The following is an 18927-nucleotide window of genomic DNA, read 5'->3' as shown; positions in this document are numbered from 1 at the left end:
GGTAGGTTGACGGCAATACCGAGTGAGTGTGGTATTCTTGTAATTTTTGACCTCCAACTGTGTAAGTTGAACTGAGGGTTTTATTGGTAAATACTTAGGAGTGTTGTGCTATCTACGGGTATTTCAGAGGACGTGGTGGTGTTTTGTGAGGCGTTCACATGTGGCGTTCACATGTGGCGCTGTGTGTGGTTAGGGTTAGGGTTACAACACAACAAACTGACACTTGATCAGCGTCAGCTCTTCATCAGCTTGCTCCGGAATATGCTTGCCTTTGATTCCAGTTCAATCTTTGACATTTCCTTTTCGATGTGATCACGAGACAAGGCGAGATTGTGGTCTTTTTAGTGGCTGCTTCTCTGCATTTCTTGTTGTCTTTGGGACGGGCGTTCTGGGGCGCCGTTTTATAGTTGTTCAGGCACCGATTCGTGATATCTTCTGGCTTACCAGTACCGCGTGGTGCAGAAAGTATCAGCGGAAGGGATGAATTAGGACTAAAACAACCAAGAAAAAAAACGTAGACACACTTGAGTCTTGGTAGCCTCGCTTTTGGCACGAAGCTTGTAATATTATCAGATGACGGCACAGCGCCACAATTGTGCGCCTCAGAACAACTAGTTCAGCCACATAACTAAATGCAAGGATTGTGGCTTGAGCTCCGGTCCGTTTTGCTTGACGTCGTACGAGCAAGAAGACGCCGTCGCAGGCCACCAAGTGCAATCTGGAAACATTTCCACCTTTTAGTAATTTCTTCCATCTCTCCAAACAATCAATAACATTACTGCTGGCTGAGCTACTTCATCGCCCTCAATGTTCACCCGGATTCCAGCAAGATCCGCCCAGCTTGGAGCCTCAATATTAAGGACGAGACTATTGTCGGCTTCACAGGCATGTCATAACTGCAGACCGACACATGCGCGCTACTTGGCGAGGAGCTACAGTGTCGGTACTACAAGCGCCAATTCTGCAGAGCCCGATATTTATGATGTTGTCTGCGTGGGTGGAGGTCCAGCAGGCCTCAGTCTTCTAGCCGCCCTACGTATGTTCCCTTTGCGCGTTTGAGCGAAATCAAGCACTAATCTTTGAATAGGAGCCAATCCCACTACTGCTGGCCTGCGCGTGGCTTTGGTAGAGGCTCAAGATCTCTCCAAGCTCCGAGTGTGGGCAATGTCGCCAGAGAAGTTTAGCAATCGTTGCAGCTCTCTGACACCGGCGTCTGCCGAATACTTGGATCGCATTGGTGCTTGGTCGCATCTGAAGCGTGAGCGTGTGCAAGAGTATCAGGAAATGCAAGTGTGGGATGGCGTGTCCGATGCACGCATTGAGTTTGACTGGGAAGGCAACACATCACACACTGGGGATCAGACCATTGCATTCATGACCGAGAATTTGAACTTGACACAGGGCCTGCTTTCGCGCATCGACCAGCTTGGCCAAGTAAGCATTTTTGACGGCGCCAAGGTTGTCGGAATCAACTACGGCGAGAAGACCGACGACTACGACCTCAGCCAGTGGCCCGTTGTTAATCTGTCCAGCGGTCAGAAGCTGTGGGCGCGTCTTCTTGTTGGCGCCGATGGCGCAAACTCACCTGTGCGCACCTTTGCTAATATAGAGACCCGCGGCTGGGATTACGGGCGGCATGGAGTTGTTGCCACTGTTGAACTTGAGGGAGACGGCTGGGGCGGGGCCTCGCGCAAGACTGCCTATCAGCGTTTCCTGCCCACCGGGCCTATGGCCATGCTGCCGCTCCCCGGGCACCTGTCGACATTAGTATGGTCCACTACGCCTGAGCGTGCAGCCTTCCTCAAGCGTCTGGCACCGCGTGACTTTGTGGCTTTGGTCAATGCAGGCTTTTCCCTGCGCCCTGTCGACATTGACTACATGCATACACTGGAAGCCGCAGATGCACAGCAGAATGAGTTAGACTGGCGTCTGCAGCACACACCGGTCGACCGCTTTGCGATACCGCAGACTGTTACGGCCGTGCAAGAGGGTACCGTCGCGTCGTTCCCATTGAAGTTGCGTCATGCCGATACGTACATTGCAGAGCGTGTGGCTCTGGTGGGTGATGCGGCTCACAGCGTGCATCCCCTGGCTGGCCAAGGTCTGAATCAAGGTCAGGGAGATGTGCAGACCCTTGTGCGTAGTATCGAGACTGCAGTCCTTCATGGACAAGACATTGGCTCGATTTTGTCACTGGAATCATACAATGCCGAACGCTATGCTGCAAACCACGTGTTGATGGGTGTCTGCGACAAGCTACACAAGCTCTACTCCTTTGGCTCCGGACCAATTGTTCCGCTAAGATCTATTGGTCTTACTGCAGTGAACGCTTTGAGACCACTGAAGAACTTTTTCATGGAGAAGGCATCTGGCAGCGGTGCCAAGCTCCTATAAGCATAACCACGGGATGTAGAGAGGCGGCAGAGAAAAAAACAACATGTACCATCACGTAATCACGACAATCGTGTAATAAATTATAGAACAAGGACACAAGATGGCACACAAGGTTAAATAAACAAAACGATTTGTTTACTGCAAGGAAGGAAAATACAATCTTCAATACAGTATATACTGGGACATCGGATTTGTAGCTATCTACAATCGGACCATGTTCTACAAAAGCTGTTATTCTTATCATCTGTGGTAATGCCTTTCGCTGAAAGGGCGCTGTTTCTGTTTCGCTGTTCTCTACCGGTCGACCTCGCCTATAAACTGTTAGTAAGTGGCGCATCACAAGGGCTATTAACACAGCAAACTCAAACTTACCGAACACCAGGTCCATGGTACCAATCACTGCGACGGCATCGGCAAGCAAATGACCGCGGCACACGTGGTCGAATCCACCCAGGTGGGCAAATCCAGGAGCACGGATGGAGCAACGGTATGGCCGCTCCGTGCCGTCGCTGACAAGGTACACACCCATCTCGCCCTTGGGAGCTTCGATGGCAGAGTATGTCTCACCGGGGGGGACCGAGTAGCCCTTGGTGTAGAGGAGGAAGTGGTGGATAAGAGCCTCCATGTTTTCCTTCATGGCGGTACGCGGCGGCGGTGAGATTTTGTAGTCCTCCACACGGACAGGACCTTCGGGCATTTGGTTCAGGCACTGGTGGATGATGCGCAGCGACTGACGGAACTCTTCCATACGACAGAGGTAGCGGTCGTAGCAGTCACCGTTGACACCAACGGGCACATCAAACTCAACCTTGTCATAGGCATCATATGGCTGATTCTTGCGAATGTCAAAGGGAACACCCGAACCACGGAGCATAACACCGGTGAAGGAAAGGTTCAAGGCCTCCGCAGCGGGGACAATGCCAACACCCTGCAAACGGTCGATCCAAATGCGGTTGTCCGTCAGCATCTCTTCGGTCTCGTCAATTCTGTCGCCGAACTGAGTTGCCCAGCCGTAGATGTCATCCAGAAGACCGAGAGGGATATCCTCATGGACACCACCAGGACGAACATAGGCGGCGTGCATACGGGCACCAGAGACACGCTCATAGAATTCCTACATAGACGTGTATTAGTATCTTCAAGACAGTCAACTTCCCATTATTATATCGGGCTTGAACCTACCATGAGCTTCTCACGCTCCTCGAAACCCCACAAGAAGGGCGTCAGAGCACCAACGTCCATGGCGTGGGAGAGGACAGACATAAGGTGGTTAAGAACGCGGGTAATCTCGCCGAACAGAGTACGAATGTATTGGGCCCGCTCGGGGACTTCGATGTTCAGGATCTTTTCGACAGCCAGCGAGAAGCATTGTTCGTTGGTCATCATCGAGCAGTAGTCCAGGCGATCAAAATACGGCAGGGCCTGCATGTACGACTTGTACTCGATGAGCTTTTCGGTGCCGCGGTGCAGCAGACCGACGTGAGGATCGGCACGGACAATGGTTTCACCCTCGAGCTCCAGAATTAGCCGCAGCACACCGTGAGCAGCAGGGTGCTGGGGACCAAAGTTGACAGTGTAGTGGCGGATTTTACGGTCGGAAATATCTTCGGAGCGTTCGCGAGCGCGCTTGACGATCTCCTCGGGTGGCGTCGGGCCCTCGTATGGGTCACCCGACGAGATGAAATCGGCATCAGTGGGCATCAGACGAGTGCCCTGATAGACATCAGCGCGGCGACGAATGGTGGTCGAGAAGGGCCGCGGGGCCGCAAGGACCGAGGAGCGCTGCACAGGAAAACGGCCAAGACGGGTGCCGACGGCAGCTCCACGGCTTGCCAACCGGTAGAGTGAGGCCATTTTGGAAGGGGGTCGATTAAAGAGTCGTATCTTGGCAAGGAAGCGGCGAGCCAGAGGGGGGAAACGAGGGAAATAGAGACTGAGCTTCGGAGCTCAAGTGGCTATCTCGCTCACAGCAAGGCTTCGCGGTGGGTGCCAAAAAATGGGAGATGCGGACAGCCCAATTAAGCTGGTCTTGGAGCGCGCTCAACGGGCAGCAGGCAAACAAGAGCAGCAGATCTCGAATTGGTCGGAATTGGCGTGGAGCCCCGAATTGCGGATGCGGTGGATGTTGCGGAGTGCTTGAGCTGGTGTGGCACCTTTGCTTGGAACTAGAGGCACGATCCTTGGAACTTGGCCAAGTGGATCGTGGATTGATAATGGGGCCGTTCCATTGGATAGCCGGCTTTTTGCCGTTTTCTGGGGAAACTTACCGGTCTATTTAGATGCATAACATGGATTGATGCATCGAGAATCTAGTTATATGCGTATATTTGCATACATGCATATGTGTCAAAGCAACTGAAAGCTAAACACACCCCCTCCCCACTGAAGGCCAGCCACCTTATCGATAAGCATTTGGTAAAAAAAAGTTTCTTATTCGAGACGGCGAAAGAGGCAACGCATCTTATCTCGAGATCCGTCGCCCACTGACTTTTCAAGGCTGAGAGCAACAGAACAGCACTTTCATAGAACCACGTTTTTCCTTCAATGTCGCCATCAAACATTCCCAGCACCGCTGCCGAGAGCCGGAAGGTTTGTAGTGACTGTGAAGCCTCTGTCATCGACTACCGTTACTAACTGTGTCCCCGTTTTCCGCCTATGCAGCTCATCGACGTCAACGCCGAGACTGTCGCCCATGTGTCGTCCACCGACTTCCCCGGACACTACCCGGGCGAAGACAACGCGTTCTCACTGGATGCTTTCCGCGATGGCCTGTCCATCAAGGTTCACAACCATAAGCAGCACAACATGTCCTTCAGTGTGATTGGCATTGACGCTTCCATCGCCAATGCGATTCGCCGCATAATCATTGCTGAGATCCCCACGCTGGCAATCGAAACTGTCTTTTATGACGACAACACCTCCGTGATCCAGGATGAGGTGCTGGCCCACCGCCTGGGTCTGATTCCCTTCAAGGGCGGCAAGGAGGGCCTGCTTAACTTCCTCAAAGACTACAAAAAACCCGAACCTGGCGAAGACGAATATGCCAACCTATTTGACTACAACACCGTCTGCCTGCGCCTTGACGTGCAGTGTACTGTCAACCCCGATGCCGCCGAGGACGAGACCGACCCGGAGAAACTGTACAACCACGCCAACGTGTACGCGCGCGACCTACAGTTTGTTCCCAGCGGTCGGCAGGACGAGTACTTTTCCGGAGAGAACATTATCGCTCCCGTCAACCCGGACATTCTCATTGCCAAGTTGCGCCCACCGCAGGCCATCAAGTGTGAGGTCCACATGCACAAGGGCTTGGGCTCCGATCACGCCAAATTCTCGCCCGTGTGCCCTGCGACATACCGTCTGATGCCCGTTATCAACATTAAGAGTCCCATCATTGGCGCCGATGCCGTCAAGTTCCAAAAGTGCTTCCCCAAGGGTGTCATTGGCCTAGAACCTATTTCAGCTGCCGAGGCTGCGCAAGCCGGCAGTGGGTACGAGGGTCATGAAAACGAGGAGAAGGCTGTAGTTCTGGATGCCATGAAGGACACTGTCAGCCGTGAGTGCCTGCGCCACCCCGAGTTCAAGGACAAGGTGCAACTGGGTCGCAAGAGAGACCACTTCATCTATTCCATAGAGAGTTCGGGACAGTGGGACAGCGAGGATCTTTTCCTCGAAGCTCTGGCTGTGCTCAAGCGCAAGTGCCAGATTTTGGAGAAGCAGGTTATCGGCATGTGCCGGTAAAAGCCATGTTGATTGATTCAGGAGGGACCGAGGCGGAAGAAATAAAGAAGCGCATAGCTTAGTGTGAGAGGCCGCAAATAATTGTGCGGTATTTTATACACGGAGGGGGGTGGAGAGGAGCGGAGGCGTGTTTCTCTTTTACTGTGTTTTACCACCGTTGCTGGAGTTGGGGATTTCAACATGCATTTCTATAGTATTCTATCATTTACGAGCCGACACATGAGACCACATGCGCACATTTTAGCCTTGTAATTTGTTCCTTTCAAGGTATATGCATCGTGTATTCAGAAATATAAGTGCTTGTGTAGCCACGATGTTTGAATACAAGATGAGTAACTAGTTGAACTTTCTAACACATGTTTCCGCCGATTTGGGAGTAGATTTAGGGAGAAAAGAATGTGTCGCAATGTATGTCTGGTCTTTCTCCCGTCCCGTTATGCCTCTAACTCATGAACTTGAGGAAGAAGGTGAACTCAGTTGTAAAGGCAGGATCTGTGACAACCAGCTCTTGCTTGTCTTCAAGTCCCAGTTCCACTAAAGTCTTGCTCAGATTGGGTCTTGTCTGTTCCTCTAGGCTAGCTGGCGACTGCATATACAGTGTCTTTCCTTGGGCCCTAAAGGAGGGTTTCTTCAGTTGAGCCTCTGGTCGCGTAGCAAAGGATTCCTTTAGTTCGTCTAAAGTCGTCTTAGGGTTGACCTCCAAGGGCCGAGCCTCGTTGCCGCAGACAGGGCAGTCAGATTTTTTCTCATGCTTGAAGGTATATGTGTAGACGCTGTCATTACCAGAGTACATCATGTAATTCTCTTCAAAGCCCAGTGGTGGTGCACAGCTAGTCGCGATTTTAAAGGCTTCGTTGCAGCACGCAGCAGCAACAATGGCGTTGGTAGAGGCAATGGCGGGGATGATGTTCTTGATGACGCCCTGTGTCAGAGAGTACGTTACCCCCGGAATGTTAAATTCTTTGGCTCGTGCCAAAGCCTTTTGGTACAGCCAAGCCACATGCTCGGGGTCGTCTTTATCAAGAGACGGAAAAGGCTTCTCATTGTCCCAGGCAATGATGTGTGCCCATTCTACACAATGCTCCGGTTGGCGGGGAATAGATGCGATCGTGCAAAGCGGAACAGCCGCCCGTGGAGCATGCATGTCTAGTTGACATTCTAGACACGAAGTAAACCCTGGAAGCACAACTCTAGCTTGTCCTTTGAAGCCTGCATTGAGGTGACTGGTGTTAGTAGATAGTTTTCGATTAGCTCGTCAAAGCTACATGTATATACCTTCAGTACCGCCATCGATGAGGGGTTTCAATGAGTCCGGGCTGTCGCTTTCTTGTGCAATAGATACTAGCGTCGCGTTCATCCAACGACGAGCCTCAATACTATCCAGTCCACATATGACAAGTGTGAACTGCTTGTAGAAGTCCTGGTCGAGGTCCTGGATACGGCAGTTGTGTGGTGTAATTTTGACGCCCTTAACCCTTGACTCTACAAACTTGGCTGCTACTTCAGCCTTGAACTTGCCGACATCAGATTGACGGAATAGAAACTGACGGTTCAAATTAGAGATATCGATCGTATCTGTGAGCGAGGGTCAGCATAGTGTGCGAGTATACGAGAGACATATCTACAAACCCATATCAACGACATGAATGTCTGTAAACTTGGACATGGCGAGGTTCTTGAGAATTTCACACCCAAGACCGCCAGCACCACTATCAACAAGACCAGTTAAATGAGATGCCTATTGCAAAATCAGGCGAATTTCAGGGTACCTTACATGACCCTAAAAGGAAGAACTATTAGATCCTGAAGCTGAGGCCGGCACAGATGAACACTTACAGGATCTTGATCTTGTCAAAGCCACTGAGCGCCTCCTCGGTCACGGCATCAGAATCAGTGAAGGGACCAGCAGTAGTCCGAACATGATCGATGTATTTCCTGCAGTCCATATCAGCATAGGTTCCGTGGCAATTTTGGCAAGTGAAGATTGGCTCACCATCGCTTTGCGCTCATGCCGCCGAGCCCCGTCGATTGATTCAGGGTTAGAGTGACGGTCTGTCCTTTTGTAGGGGTTGAAGTCGGAGACATAGCGAGCGGGTTTATTGATCGGAAATGGACCAGTCAACGCGAAACAACTCGGCGACTTTTTCGGCGGCGTTGAACGTAGGTCCGGAAGACAACAAGCAGAGCTCAAAAGGAGCTTTGGCAGGAGCTCTAAAGCTTCAGGCGTCAGTTAAGTGGGGCGGGACTGACAGGTGGAAAAGTGGGTCTCTACAAACGGAAAAAGTGGAAACACTGAATGCCGCTCGAAACCTCACCTTAACCCTTCAGCTGCCCAACTCTTTTCCATTCTGACACGCACACACCTTTTCATCATCGCATCGCAGATTTTGTCATGGACGACTTTTTCACTTCGGTCAAAACTACTTACAAGCAGAAGCCCACCCAGGAAGGACCCCTGCTTAGTCTTTCTTCATCAAAGCCATCACGAGCAAATCCACCGTCACAGTCACACAAGACAATAGACCCGGGCTCCCACCAGCCAGCTGCTGTATCATCGCCTGAAGATGCGCTTGAAATTCTAAAGAGCCACCCAGAGTATGATGCAGTGATTTCAGTTTTGCGCTACGTGAACTTGCTGCCCTCATCCAATATTCACGATGCTTTGAGGTCCCAAATCTGTCATGTGTTGGTAGCTGAGATAGCCCCAAACTATTGGGCATTGCTTCAGGAGGGATCGCTGGAAAACCAGCCTAATAAAGATGTTTCTACTTTTCTGTCTTCTCTACAAAGTCTTTCGGGAATAAATTCCGTTCTGACTCAGCTTCGGGCCTTGATGCAAGAAGCGAAGACAGAGAGTCGGGGCCCTCAACGACCAGACTTTACACTAAACCTCGGCATCCTGCTAGACATACTTTCTGCTTTGCTGAAGCCAGACATTTTTGTTTACTCCTTATGGAATCGGATATCGGGCTCAGTTACAGAAATGAAAAAGAGGATTTTAGCACAACAGCTTGTTTCGTCATTAGGGAACGGTCATATCGTTCAAATTACAGCTGAAGCGGAACTACTGGCTAAGAGGGACAGATCAGCCTGTTCATGGATAAGCAGTGGAAAGGACTATTCACTATGGCTTGCCCGAAATGTCGTTGCGTGGCATCGCAAAGAAGGGGACGAAAACTCTAAGATTCACGCAGATTTGGTTTCTCGTGCGATGAGATTGGGATACCAAGGTAACATTCATAGTTTATATTTGCCTAGATGCTTGCTTATGTGCTAACACGGACCAGATACCGTTCTCATGGAAATATATGAGCACCTCTTACTCGATACAGAGACTAGTTCAGATGTGTTCCTGAGCCTTGTGAAAGGATTGTCTTCGGCGGATGAAAGACGTCTTCAGGGCTGCCTACTATCATACTTGGCAAACCATCGCCTCCATGATATTGACTCTCATGACACTTCGCCAAATCCCAAGATCTCGGCAGCGACTACCTTGATACGAGATCTCATAACCAACAGCACCTCGCGGACTGAAAACTTGGTAGCATGGTTGACTTCTCCAAGCGGAGCGGGGCTAGGTAATGGCATCGCAATCCGCAGAGCAGCTATTGCGGCAATTTCCCAAAACCGCGATGCGCTATGTCAAACTCTTGATAAGTCTACCACGCAGTTTGGGGATCAATTGTATATCAGCCATGTACCGATTCTGCAACAGGAAGTTCATGCCCAGGTCTTGCTTCTGGCTTCTGGTTATGTCTTCCGCCAATCACCCTTGAAGTTAAAAACCATGCTACGGACAACCCCATACCTCCAACTTGTCTCGAACAGACTAGGGGCCTCAAATATTCGCGTGCGAATTCTCGGCATGGTCATAGGAGAGGCACTCTCTACCTTGGTAGACAAAGAGAGTGTATTGGATTTTCATATGGATGAAACCAGCGCTGATGATGCAGCTTGGCTAAAAGATCTGCCCAAAACATGTGATGAAGCAGGCCCGGTCGATCCAATTCTTCGGTCTCACGAAAAGCGGACACAGCCTAGCAATATTACCGCCTCCACTCAGAGACCACCTAAGAAGCAGCAGCCGAAGAAACCCAAGGAAGTCCTGAGCAAAGCGAAGCCCATCATTGAGGAAGTCGACTCTGAAAGCGAAGACGAAGATCTCCAGGCATACGCGAAACCGGACTCGGACGCCGAAGATTCTGAAGAAGATGCGACATTAGTCTCGCGCAATAAGCCCAAGGCACCAGTTTATATTCGTACACTCATGGAATACTTTGGCGACACTGAGTCTTACGACAAACAAAAATTGGCGCTTAGCAATGCTGCGCTCTTGATCCGTCGCAAGGCAAACTACGGTACAGAAGTCTCCGACCACTCGCCAGAACTGGCGACTATTCTAGCTGGCATGAACGATCCATTTGAGATGGAAGACTTCTACCAACAGCGCCTAGAAGCCATTGTTGCGCTTGTTGTTGCACAGCCTAAAATTGTGGGACCAATGCTTTGCCGCGGGGTCTTCGAGGCTGACTACTCCCTAACACAGCGCGCGAGCATTTTGGGGGCAATTGGCCTGGGCGTGCGGGAACTGGCGGGCATTGACAACTCCAAGTATACTGAAGCTGCACAGTTCCCTACAAAGCGGCTACCCGAAAGTATAGAAAAGCTATACATAGAAGATGACTCCTCGCGAACACCAGTATCTCCGCTTCTGCTTTCCACTGGGCCATCTCTTGAGCGCACGCCTGGTGCAGATTTAAAAGCTCTTCCGCCTTCCGCTCTGGATGCCATTGCACAAGACCTAACATCATTTTTCATCGCCCCGGTTGCAGCTTCTGCTGCCGACTCCAAGAGCGGACCCGATGCGTTGAAGCTTTCCACATTCAAGGGCCAAGTCACACGCAAGGCCTCTTCGCGGCCTAAAGTGCGTGCCATCCCCAACACGACCGCTGCACTGATTGCCAGCTACTTTTTCTTTCCGCTGACCGCGCACCTCCAACACGCCGTGCACATCCGCGCATCCGTATTCTCCCAACACCCATTCCTGCTCGCCACCGCGCTCAAGACGCTCACCATACTGCTGCACGCCGCCGGCCCATCGACCCTGGCACTGCCGCAAATGACGGCCGAGCTCTGGGACCTGGTGCTGGCGTTGCGCGGCGCTGCCGCCGGTCACATCAACGTTGCCAGCGCGCTGCTGACGGCTTGTGCGGCGCTGATCGAGGTCAATGAGAACCGCATGCGCAATCTGTGCGAGACCCTTGGTCGGCAGGTCGTCGAGACGCAGGAGTGGGCGGCTGGCGTGTTTGGACAGTTGGTTGGTGGCGAGGGGGCAGGCGAAGAGAATCAGGTCAAGATGTTGGCTGCGGCGGTACTGGTTCGTCTGAGAGAGGCAGTGGAAAAGTACCAAGCACTGCTATTGGGAGACTTTGGGATGATGTGAAATGAAAAACGTGTGAATTAGCCAGAGAAACGAAATCAATGTCAACATATCACAATATATCACAACATAAGGTTATGGAAATTTCTAAGAAAAAAGGGGGGAGGTCAACGAAAAGCACACCAAAACTAAAGCCTTCAAAGCACATTATGGTATCTCTATTAGTTAGTTACATATTTTCTATGAAAAGTTGACATCAGTTCAGCTCTATGATGTTATCGTGTCCAACAGAAATCTCCAGTCTAACTGCTCCTTCGTTTTTTTTGTCTTTTTTCTTTTTTTTCTTTTTTTTCTTTTCAGTTCTGGATTCATCGTCCCTTCATTCTTCTAAATCATACTACCCATATTATCCATCACACTACCCGGAGTCTCGGAAGCCCTGCGGCCTGTGTATCCGCGACTACCGCCAAACACAAAGTTGCGATCCAATTCACCGTCATTGGCTCTATCTGTAGCCGTACGGTAAGGTAAGCCCTGGGTGCGTTGGTTACGCGGGTGATAGGGGCCTGATGAGAGGTTGGTGGTGTGGCGATCATCTAATTCAGTGGATGTGGTTGGCATTTGTTGTGCCAGTTTGGTTTTGGAGAAAGAAATAGATGACTCGGAGGCCCAGGGGTTGTGGGGAGAAGAAGACGTCCAGAGGCAATCGGAGGTGTTTTGGGACGTGAATGAGGATGCATGGTGATGTTGATTTGACATGGGCGATACAGCCATTTCGCCTTCGTGATGGCTAGCGTAAAAAGCATGAGAGTTTTCGCCGACCGCGTTCGGGTCGAAGCTGTTTTCCATGTTTCTATCATCACTAGAAGAGGGAATGTCGTAGTCTCTGCTGCCATGTAGCGAAGTCCATCGTGAGTCAATACTGCTAAGTGACGTCATAGCAGAGTGAGTAGCAGGGGTGGGTAAAGTTGGTTCTGGCTCCTCGGCTACACTACCCGTGTAGTATAAAGAAGGATGACGCTCGTGGTTGTGGCCAGTATGGATATTTGGCACTCTGTATGTGTTTCCGTCCGTTGGCAGTTTCAGCATGGGCTTTTGCAACGCGGCTATCTCTTCTTCGCACAAGTCGATATCTGAGGGAATGTATTGAACATTATCGTAGTCGATAGAGGAAGCCGAGTTGCGCCGGACATCATATACGGCTACCTTGTGGTTTCCATCGTACTGTGGGTAGTGATCATCTTGCGAGACATAGAAGCTAGGACTGTTGATGGGCGGGCCACTTTCAAATGCCCGCGCCGGGTGCGTGGTAGACGGTGAAAAGTAGGAGAAACTCAAAGGTGGTAATGGCACGGGGCGAGGGTGACAGAACGGCACAGGTGCGGTGCGAAGATCAGGGTCGAGATTGAGGTTAAGATTGACTTGTCCATTACCAAGTACATCAACAGTCGCAGTATTATTATGTGCCTGTTCATCAGACATGTGAGATTCCTTTCCATCTCCTGCATCTGCCGTCTGAACCACATCTTGAGTTTTGGGCGAGATGGGAACCGAGGGATGGACAGAGTCACCGATAACAGAATCAGTACCTTGTTGATTTGTCGCAAGAGCTGCTGACTCGGAGCCAAAGGGGTCGTTACCTATAGACAAAGGCAGACCTTCCGGTGCTGGTTCTAGATGAGTAATGAAATTTTGGAGGTCCGCGTGGTAGGGACTAGCCAGCGAGGGCTGACGCGAGGTGGTTGGGGGGAACTTCCAATCACGTGTTGGTCTGCGCAAACAGGTTGTGGGGGATTCGGGGTGAAGACTCTCGATGGGCGAAATCCCAACTTGCCGCTGAGGAGTTTCATAGCTGGCGAGGCCATCATTAGGCTTGATATCAACCTCGTGTGAAAGTTCCAGGGTAGATGGAAATTTTGATGCTAGAGCAGCAGATTCCAGGGGAGGGGGTTCGTTCGGATCAATTTGAAGAGAAAGATCAAGGTCAATCAAAGAATGACGCGCAGATTCAACGTCGTACCTGGCCAAGGGAGCAGTCTCTAGGGGAGGTGAAGGAGGTAGCAATATACTTTTGGGGGCGCCCGTATGGTCCAACTTGAGATAGTACAAGCACGATGCCTCATTGTAGCTGGTTATGGTACGATCAAAAACACGTTCTATGGGCCTCTTTACGTTTATTTCGTTGAACCGACGTGAAGACCCGCCTTTTGATCCAGTTTGTTCGTTTTTTGGCGGCGACAAGGGTGGCTTTTGTTGTTTTTGGTGAGATTGGTAGGAAAGGCGACGTGCGGTGACAGCACTTCCTAAAGATTCACGTCTAACAGTGTTAGGAGTTTCACCCACGGCAGAGCCAACAGAACCTTTTGAGTTGCCAGGAGCGCTGCCATCCAATTCATTAGAACCAAAGTCCCAGCTACTCTGTCTGCCGTCGGTATTGACCGAACCCATGGAGCCCCGGGAATTCTGCGAGCACTTTGACCCCTGTCGACGCTGACCAGGGCCCATGAACAATGAATCACGACTTCCCCCACGAGCCTCCCAGAACTTGAATAGAGTGACCAAGTTGGTTAATGATGAGGTCGGGTGCGTAATCTCAGTACCAGCAATATATGGGTGCTGCTTAATGACGTCAATCGACGGCCGCTGGTACGGGTCTATCTGCAGACAAAACTCGACTAAACTCGCTAGATCTTGCGAGAACAGTCCGCCAAGGCGCGGAGGATTCAGTCGCAAGGATCGTGCAAGAGCCTCAGGATTAGCACCGACATTCTCCAAAGCATTGGGTGGCAGTCCGGTAGCCATCTCAAAGGCCATGGCGCCAAATGACCAGATATCAACCTCGGAGCCGTAGGCCTTCTGACCCCAGTTATCTAGCAGCTCGGGCGCCATCCAATGTGGTGTCCCGACTACTGTGGAGTGTTTGTCCCCCTGTTCGCCGCCCTCGTGGTTATACTCATTGAGTACGGATGCCACGCCAAAGTCTGCAAGTTGTACACCACCGTTTTCATGCACCAGGACGTTAGCGCACTTGACATCGCGGTGAATGATGCCGGCACGGTGCACCCAGCTCAGGGCTTCTGCAACTTCACGCAACACAATGACAATCCACTTCTCCTCCAGTCCGCGTGGCTTCACTGGTTTCATCAACGTAGCCACGCTGCCACCGCCGCAGTATTGTGTAACCATCCACACGGTACGGCCAACACCTAGAAACTCGATGATGTGGTTGATGTTTCGAGCGCCCTGGCTCTCCAATCGTCGCAAAGCTTGAACTTCTTTGAGAAAGTCCTGGTACGAATCGGACATTTGGGAGACAGGATTTGCGCGATCGCTTGCTTCAATATCAATGATTTTGACGGCCACTTGGTTTGATTGGGTCTCAGCCCCTGTCGAATTTTTGGTCAGGGAACCCATGCCGCTCCGTGATACACCTCCATGTATTCGGGCACGGTACACGCGGCCATAACTGCCTTTGCCGATCAACTCCTCTAATATGTACGGAGGCGGGTCAACGCTCGACTTTTCGGCCTCGGACATGACCCGCGCCTGCATTTTCTTGGCGTCTTCAATCGCCTTTTGTTTCGCTGCTGGCAAACGAGGGGTGTTTAGTCGAAAGGAGGCATAATTCTGGGGCAAGGCCGAGGCAAACAACGACGCAATAGACGATGAGGATGATGAGCTCATTGAGCCAGCGCGTAGAGCCAACGCAGCCAGATCGTGCGGCCCGTGGCCATTTTGGTGGTGAATTTGGTTTTTGGCAGGATGTTGGTGGGGTCGCTCCTCACAGTGTTTCTCGCCGCTTTGAGTTTGGACGGAGCAGCCTCGAGCAGAAGAGGCGGCAGTTTCGGCGGGGAAAGTTTGGTGGCTGTCGGCATGAGCCCTGGCAGCGGGAGACTTGTCATGGGTCAAAGACTGAAAAGTATTTAGAGCATGGACATGGCTGGCGGCCACCTGAAGCCGGGTAGCTGCCTGTAAATTGTTGCTAGGTTGTTGGATGGTGGGGCTCTTCTGGGGGAGAGTTGTGGAGTCTTGTACAACATCCTTGTGCGACAACAAGGTTGTCTTGTCCAACTGCCGTGATGGCAGTTCTTGTTGTGGGTGTGGGAGCTGCAAGCCATTCTGGTGAAAATAGGCCTGTTCATCCACGCGGCTTTCATGACGTGACGTTGCCTCTGACATGTCTGGCTGTTTGTCAGTGCGGATGTGAGGGCCGCCACCATCTGCACTGGCAGAGTCTGCATCAATTGGGTGCATGTGTCAAAAGAGAAAATGTGACTGCTCACTCCAAGACAGGATGACAGGAGTTACAGTCGAAGCCAATGGCGTATCGGCGGGAATTGTCTCTCGTTTTTCGGCAGAGTTAAAAAAAAATACACGAGGAGGCTAGTGAAAGTCGAGGATTAGTAAGGTAGAAGAATGTGCGCGGGGCACGAAGCAGACAGACGAGGAGCAACAACGGCAGTAGTCCAACTACTTACCTTAAGCTGTAGGAAAAGATGTAAACAGAATAGTGCCGGTTGAAGGTCCCGGGATGCTTGCTATGTTTCGATGTCTCTGTCGAACAGGAAAAAAAAAACCACAGCAAGAAAGAAAACTGTGGGAAAAAAAGTGGAAGTCAAGAGAAGGGAAAATCAAAGTAGCGCCAGCTTACTACCACAAAAACACAACAAAAAGAACCAAAATTACCAGCCCAAGGCCCAGCAACTACATATCCTTATGATCCAACAAGGCGAATGTACCAGCCCACCCGTCTGACCGCCACCTTCGTCAATGTAAGCACGCTATTCCAAGAACATCTTGTCAACATCATCCCTGTTGCTAAGCTTTTGGTGCGCATATTTGATCCTTTCAACACGTGCTTTACTGCATGTCCAGACAGATGACAGCCTTTCACTTCCCCGCCTTGTGATGCTTCCAGCTGTCTTTATCCATTCGTTTATTTATATATGTACCTACAACTTTCTTTTTTCTTTCGTGTGCATCTAGATATCTTCAGTCTCACATTCTAGCGCTTTTCTTTTATGCCTTATTTGCAGTTTTTTTGTTGAAAATATCTTGGCCATCCCTCTACTACCCACCTGTCTAGCAAGTCCAGCTACGAATGTTTAGTCCTATTTAACCTGGAACTCTGATACAACGCGGAATACCTATTACTTTTTCTCATGATACAAGCTTAATAGCAGTTTAATTCGCTTGTTTTAGCCAAAATCACGGGTATCAGAGATCAAGAAGACTTCAACGTAATTTTGGGCACACAAATGCCCATATACTTGCACTTAAACCAGGAATTTTCACAGGATCACCAAAAGATTAACTTGACCATTTTTTTTTCATCAGAACCAACTTACAAATATCCCCTTGCAGGGCCCTCTCCTTCTCTCGTTCCCTTGTTACATCTTTGCGAAGACTACATGATCATCTCCATGTCTACGGTGAACCGTTGCTCCACCCACTTTAGCCTACTCATCGCCGTCATCCCTATACCCGTTTGCGCTAGTTTTAGACTCCTTTGCAGTTTCCGACAGAAAAGGGATATCAGCATAAATTCCGCCTTTTTCTGATTGCAGAGACAGTTCTGCCAACTGCCACACCATGGAGTCATTTTTGCTCTTTTCCAAATCGATAACGTCGTTCTTTGGCAGCTGAAGGATTTGATCGCCATCAGTCACGATTATTTTGGGAGTTCCAGCTAATTTTTCCACAACTAGCTGCTGGCCATCTTTCTTTTTGGGGATCTCTCTTGGAAAAGAGGTATAAGAAGAAGGACATCGCATGGATGTAGATCGCATGTCCCTAGCTCCGGAGATACTATTTCTCTGTTCCATTACCCTGGCTCTTTGTGCTGTACGGCCAACATGATACGGACGATAAGGAAGCCTGTCATGTTGTTCATAAGAGCTACAAATTCTTCCATCTAAAGCGCCACTATGCAGTCCAGTGCGTCTCCCAAGTGCGCGATCTCTTAATTCTTGCGTTTGTACAGAGTATGCACTACCGGACGCAGTTCGGCAGCCACCAGACAGAGCAGGACTTCTGTAAGCCTGTGCATTGAAAGATCCTCGATCAGAGTCCCCGCTGCGTGCGCCGTACATGAGACCGGACTGGACAACAGATACTGAAGATGGCATATGCAATGAGGGGCAAGGTCCCTGGCGCGGAAATAGATGCTCAACTGGGCTTCTCGACGGATGGGAAGATGTACCAATTGGGTTGTAATTGTATATGGGGTGTTCACTGGGAGTGAACTGACCTGAAACGTGACACGAGGGTCCCGACTCAGTATTAAGCAAGGACTCAGCGTACTCAGCCATTAGAGAGTGACGCATCAGTCTCCGAGGAGGCATGGTTTGAGTTGTCATGGCAAAACTCTGTGCAATTATTTCAGGAGTTGCCGGCAGTGTCTCGTTACGGTTGACTTTAAACGTGCGCACCTTAGCTATTGACACCAATAAGCAATTTGTTAGCGACTGTGTAACAATGATGACGGGATGGGTTATACTAACGCTTAGGTAAAGGCCGAGCAGTCTCTTTCTTTCTCAAGCAACACACACTTTTTAACCATCCTCCAATATTCTTGAGCTTGCGTTTCTCACGGTTTGCCTTGAGCAGGAACTCTTCGTCCTCATCGATGCTTTCCAGATTTGACTCCATCGCGCTATCAGTCACATTGCCGACGGGGACAAAGCTCACGGACTGTCTTGTCTACAGGTCAGTTTACAAATTCATAAAATGTGTGGGACTTCCTTGTCTTACAATGGTCGCGGGCGAGACTCTGGGGGGTAACGATCAAACATCAAGTCATCAGTTTGGATCATAGTCCAGGTCTCTTCAAGCTCTCGCCTTTCAGCTTGGCTTATGTTCAGAGATCCAATGACATTCTCGGCGGCAACTAATCGCCTTTTACCAAGAACATTCCACATGGCCATGGGCACCTGAAACTCATCACGGCACATCGGCTCCGGCCAACGATCAGTTGAATCCGGAGCAAGTCCTTCGTTGAGACGATGGCCGACACCACCCCATAGGAGTGGCTCGCCAGGCTCAGACTTGTTGGATGCGCTCATTTGCTCGGATCTCGGGGCTCTAATTTTGATGTGATGGGCCAGGGAAACTCGGGCTTTGTGTACAGGTAGAGGAACTGGATCTAACAAAAGGAACACAAGTCAATAACAACACAATTAGTAGTCTACAACATGCATCGCACCCTGAAGCACATACCTGAGACTTCCGATATCTCGATGCTAGCAACTGATTCAGAGTATCGCACTTCTCTGGCCTCCAATGTTCAACTTGGTGCTGAAGTTAGAAAGATGGGATCAAGAGGTGGATTTGGATGAGAAGCAAAAAAGTGCAAAGGAAAATAGAAAAAGTAAAGGAAGCAGACAGGGAAGGCACATAAGGGGGCATCTACT

The 18927-nt window shown here is 50.4% G+C and overlaps 7 protein-coding genes across 7 annotated transcripts; 3 read left to right on the top strand and 4 right to left on the bottom strand.

Moving 5' to 3' along the window:
• Window positions 1–807: 807 nt before the first annotated feature.
• Window positions 808–2394, top strand: BROUX77_006884 (uncharacterized protein; the record flags this gene model as incomplete). The annotated part of the gene is made up of 2 exons (XM_073751917.1): window positions 808–1036; window positions 1088–2394. The coding sequence occupies 2 exons, from the start codon at window positions 808–810 to the stop codon at window positions 2392–2394; spliced, it is 1536 nt and encodes a 511-aa protein (XP_073603031.1).
• Window positions 2395–2688: 294 nt separating this feature from the next.
• BROUX77_006883 (uncharacterized protein) lies at window positions 2689–4248 on the bottom strand (the record flags this gene model as incomplete). Its single annotated transcript, XM_073751916.1, has 3 exons — window positions 2689–2705; window positions 2767–3508; window positions 3577–4248. 3 exons carry the CDS (start codon window positions 4246–4248, stop codon window positions 2689–2691), a joined length of 1431 nt encoding a protein of 476 aa, XP_073603030.1.
• Window positions 4249–4938: 690 nt separating this feature from the next.
• On the top strand, window positions 4939–6135 carry BROUX77_006882 (uncharacterized protein; the record flags this gene model as incomplete). Its single annotated transcript, XM_073751915.1, has 2 exons — window positions 4939–4983; window positions 5056–6135. The coding sequence occupies 2 exons, from the start codon at window positions 4939–4941 to the stop codon at window positions 6133–6135; spliced, it is 1125 nt and encodes a 374-aa protein (XP_073603029.1).
• Window positions 6136–6577: 442 nt separating this feature from the next.
• On the bottom strand, window positions 6578–8220 carry BROUX77_006881 (uncharacterized protein; the record flags this gene model as incomplete). The annotated part of the gene is made up of 5 exons (XM_073751914.1): window positions 6578–7344; window positions 7411–7710; window positions 7765–7844; window positions 7972–8070; window positions 8129–8220. The coding sequence occupies 5 exons, from the start codon at window positions 8218–8220 to the stop codon at window positions 6578–6580; spliced, it is 1338 nt and encodes a 445-aa protein (XP_073603028.1).
• Window positions 8221–8527: 307 nt separating this feature from the next.
• On the top strand, window positions 8528–11578 carry BROUX77_006880 (uncharacterized protein; the record flags this gene model as incomplete). The annotated part of the gene is made up of 2 exons (XM_073751913.1): window positions 8528–9365; window positions 9423–11578. The coding sequence occupies 2 exons, from the start codon at window positions 8528–8530 to the stop codon at window positions 11576–11578; spliced, it is 2994 nt and encodes a 997-aa protein (XP_073603027.1).
• Window positions 11579–11902: 324 nt separating this feature from the next.
• BROUX77_006879 (uncharacterized protein) lies at window positions 11903–15769 on the bottom strand (the record flags this gene model as incomplete). The annotated part of the gene is made up of 1 exon (XM_073751912.1): window positions 11903–15769. The coding sequence occupies one exon, from the start codon at window positions 15767–15769 to the stop codon at window positions 11903–11905; it is 3867 nt and encodes a 1288-aa protein (XP_073603026.1).
• Window positions 15770–17477: 1708 nt separating this feature from the next.
• Window positions 17478–18579, bottom strand: BROUX77_006878 (uncharacterized protein; the record flags this gene model as incomplete). The annotated part of the gene is made up of 4 exons (XM_073751911.1): window positions 17478–17548; window positions 17766–17951; window positions 18019–18170; window positions 18269–18579. 4 exons carry the CDS (start codon window positions 18577–18579, stop codon window positions 17478–17480), a joined length of 720 nt encoding a protein of 239 aa, XP_073603025.1.
• Window positions 18580–18927: the final 348 nt, after the last annotated feature.

This window comes from Berkeleyomyces rouxiae (assembly GCF_048999995.1).
Source record: "Berkeleyomyces rouxiae strain 22BRR77 chromosome Unknown BrBRR77_ptg000009l, whole genome shotgun sequence".
NCBI lineage: Eukaryota > Fungi > Ascomycota > Sordariomycetes > Microascales > Ceratocystidaceae > Berkeleyomyces > Berkeleyomyces rouxiae.
Note: the sequence above shows the minus strand (reverse complement) of the source record. Positions and strands in the feature narration are given on the sequence as shown.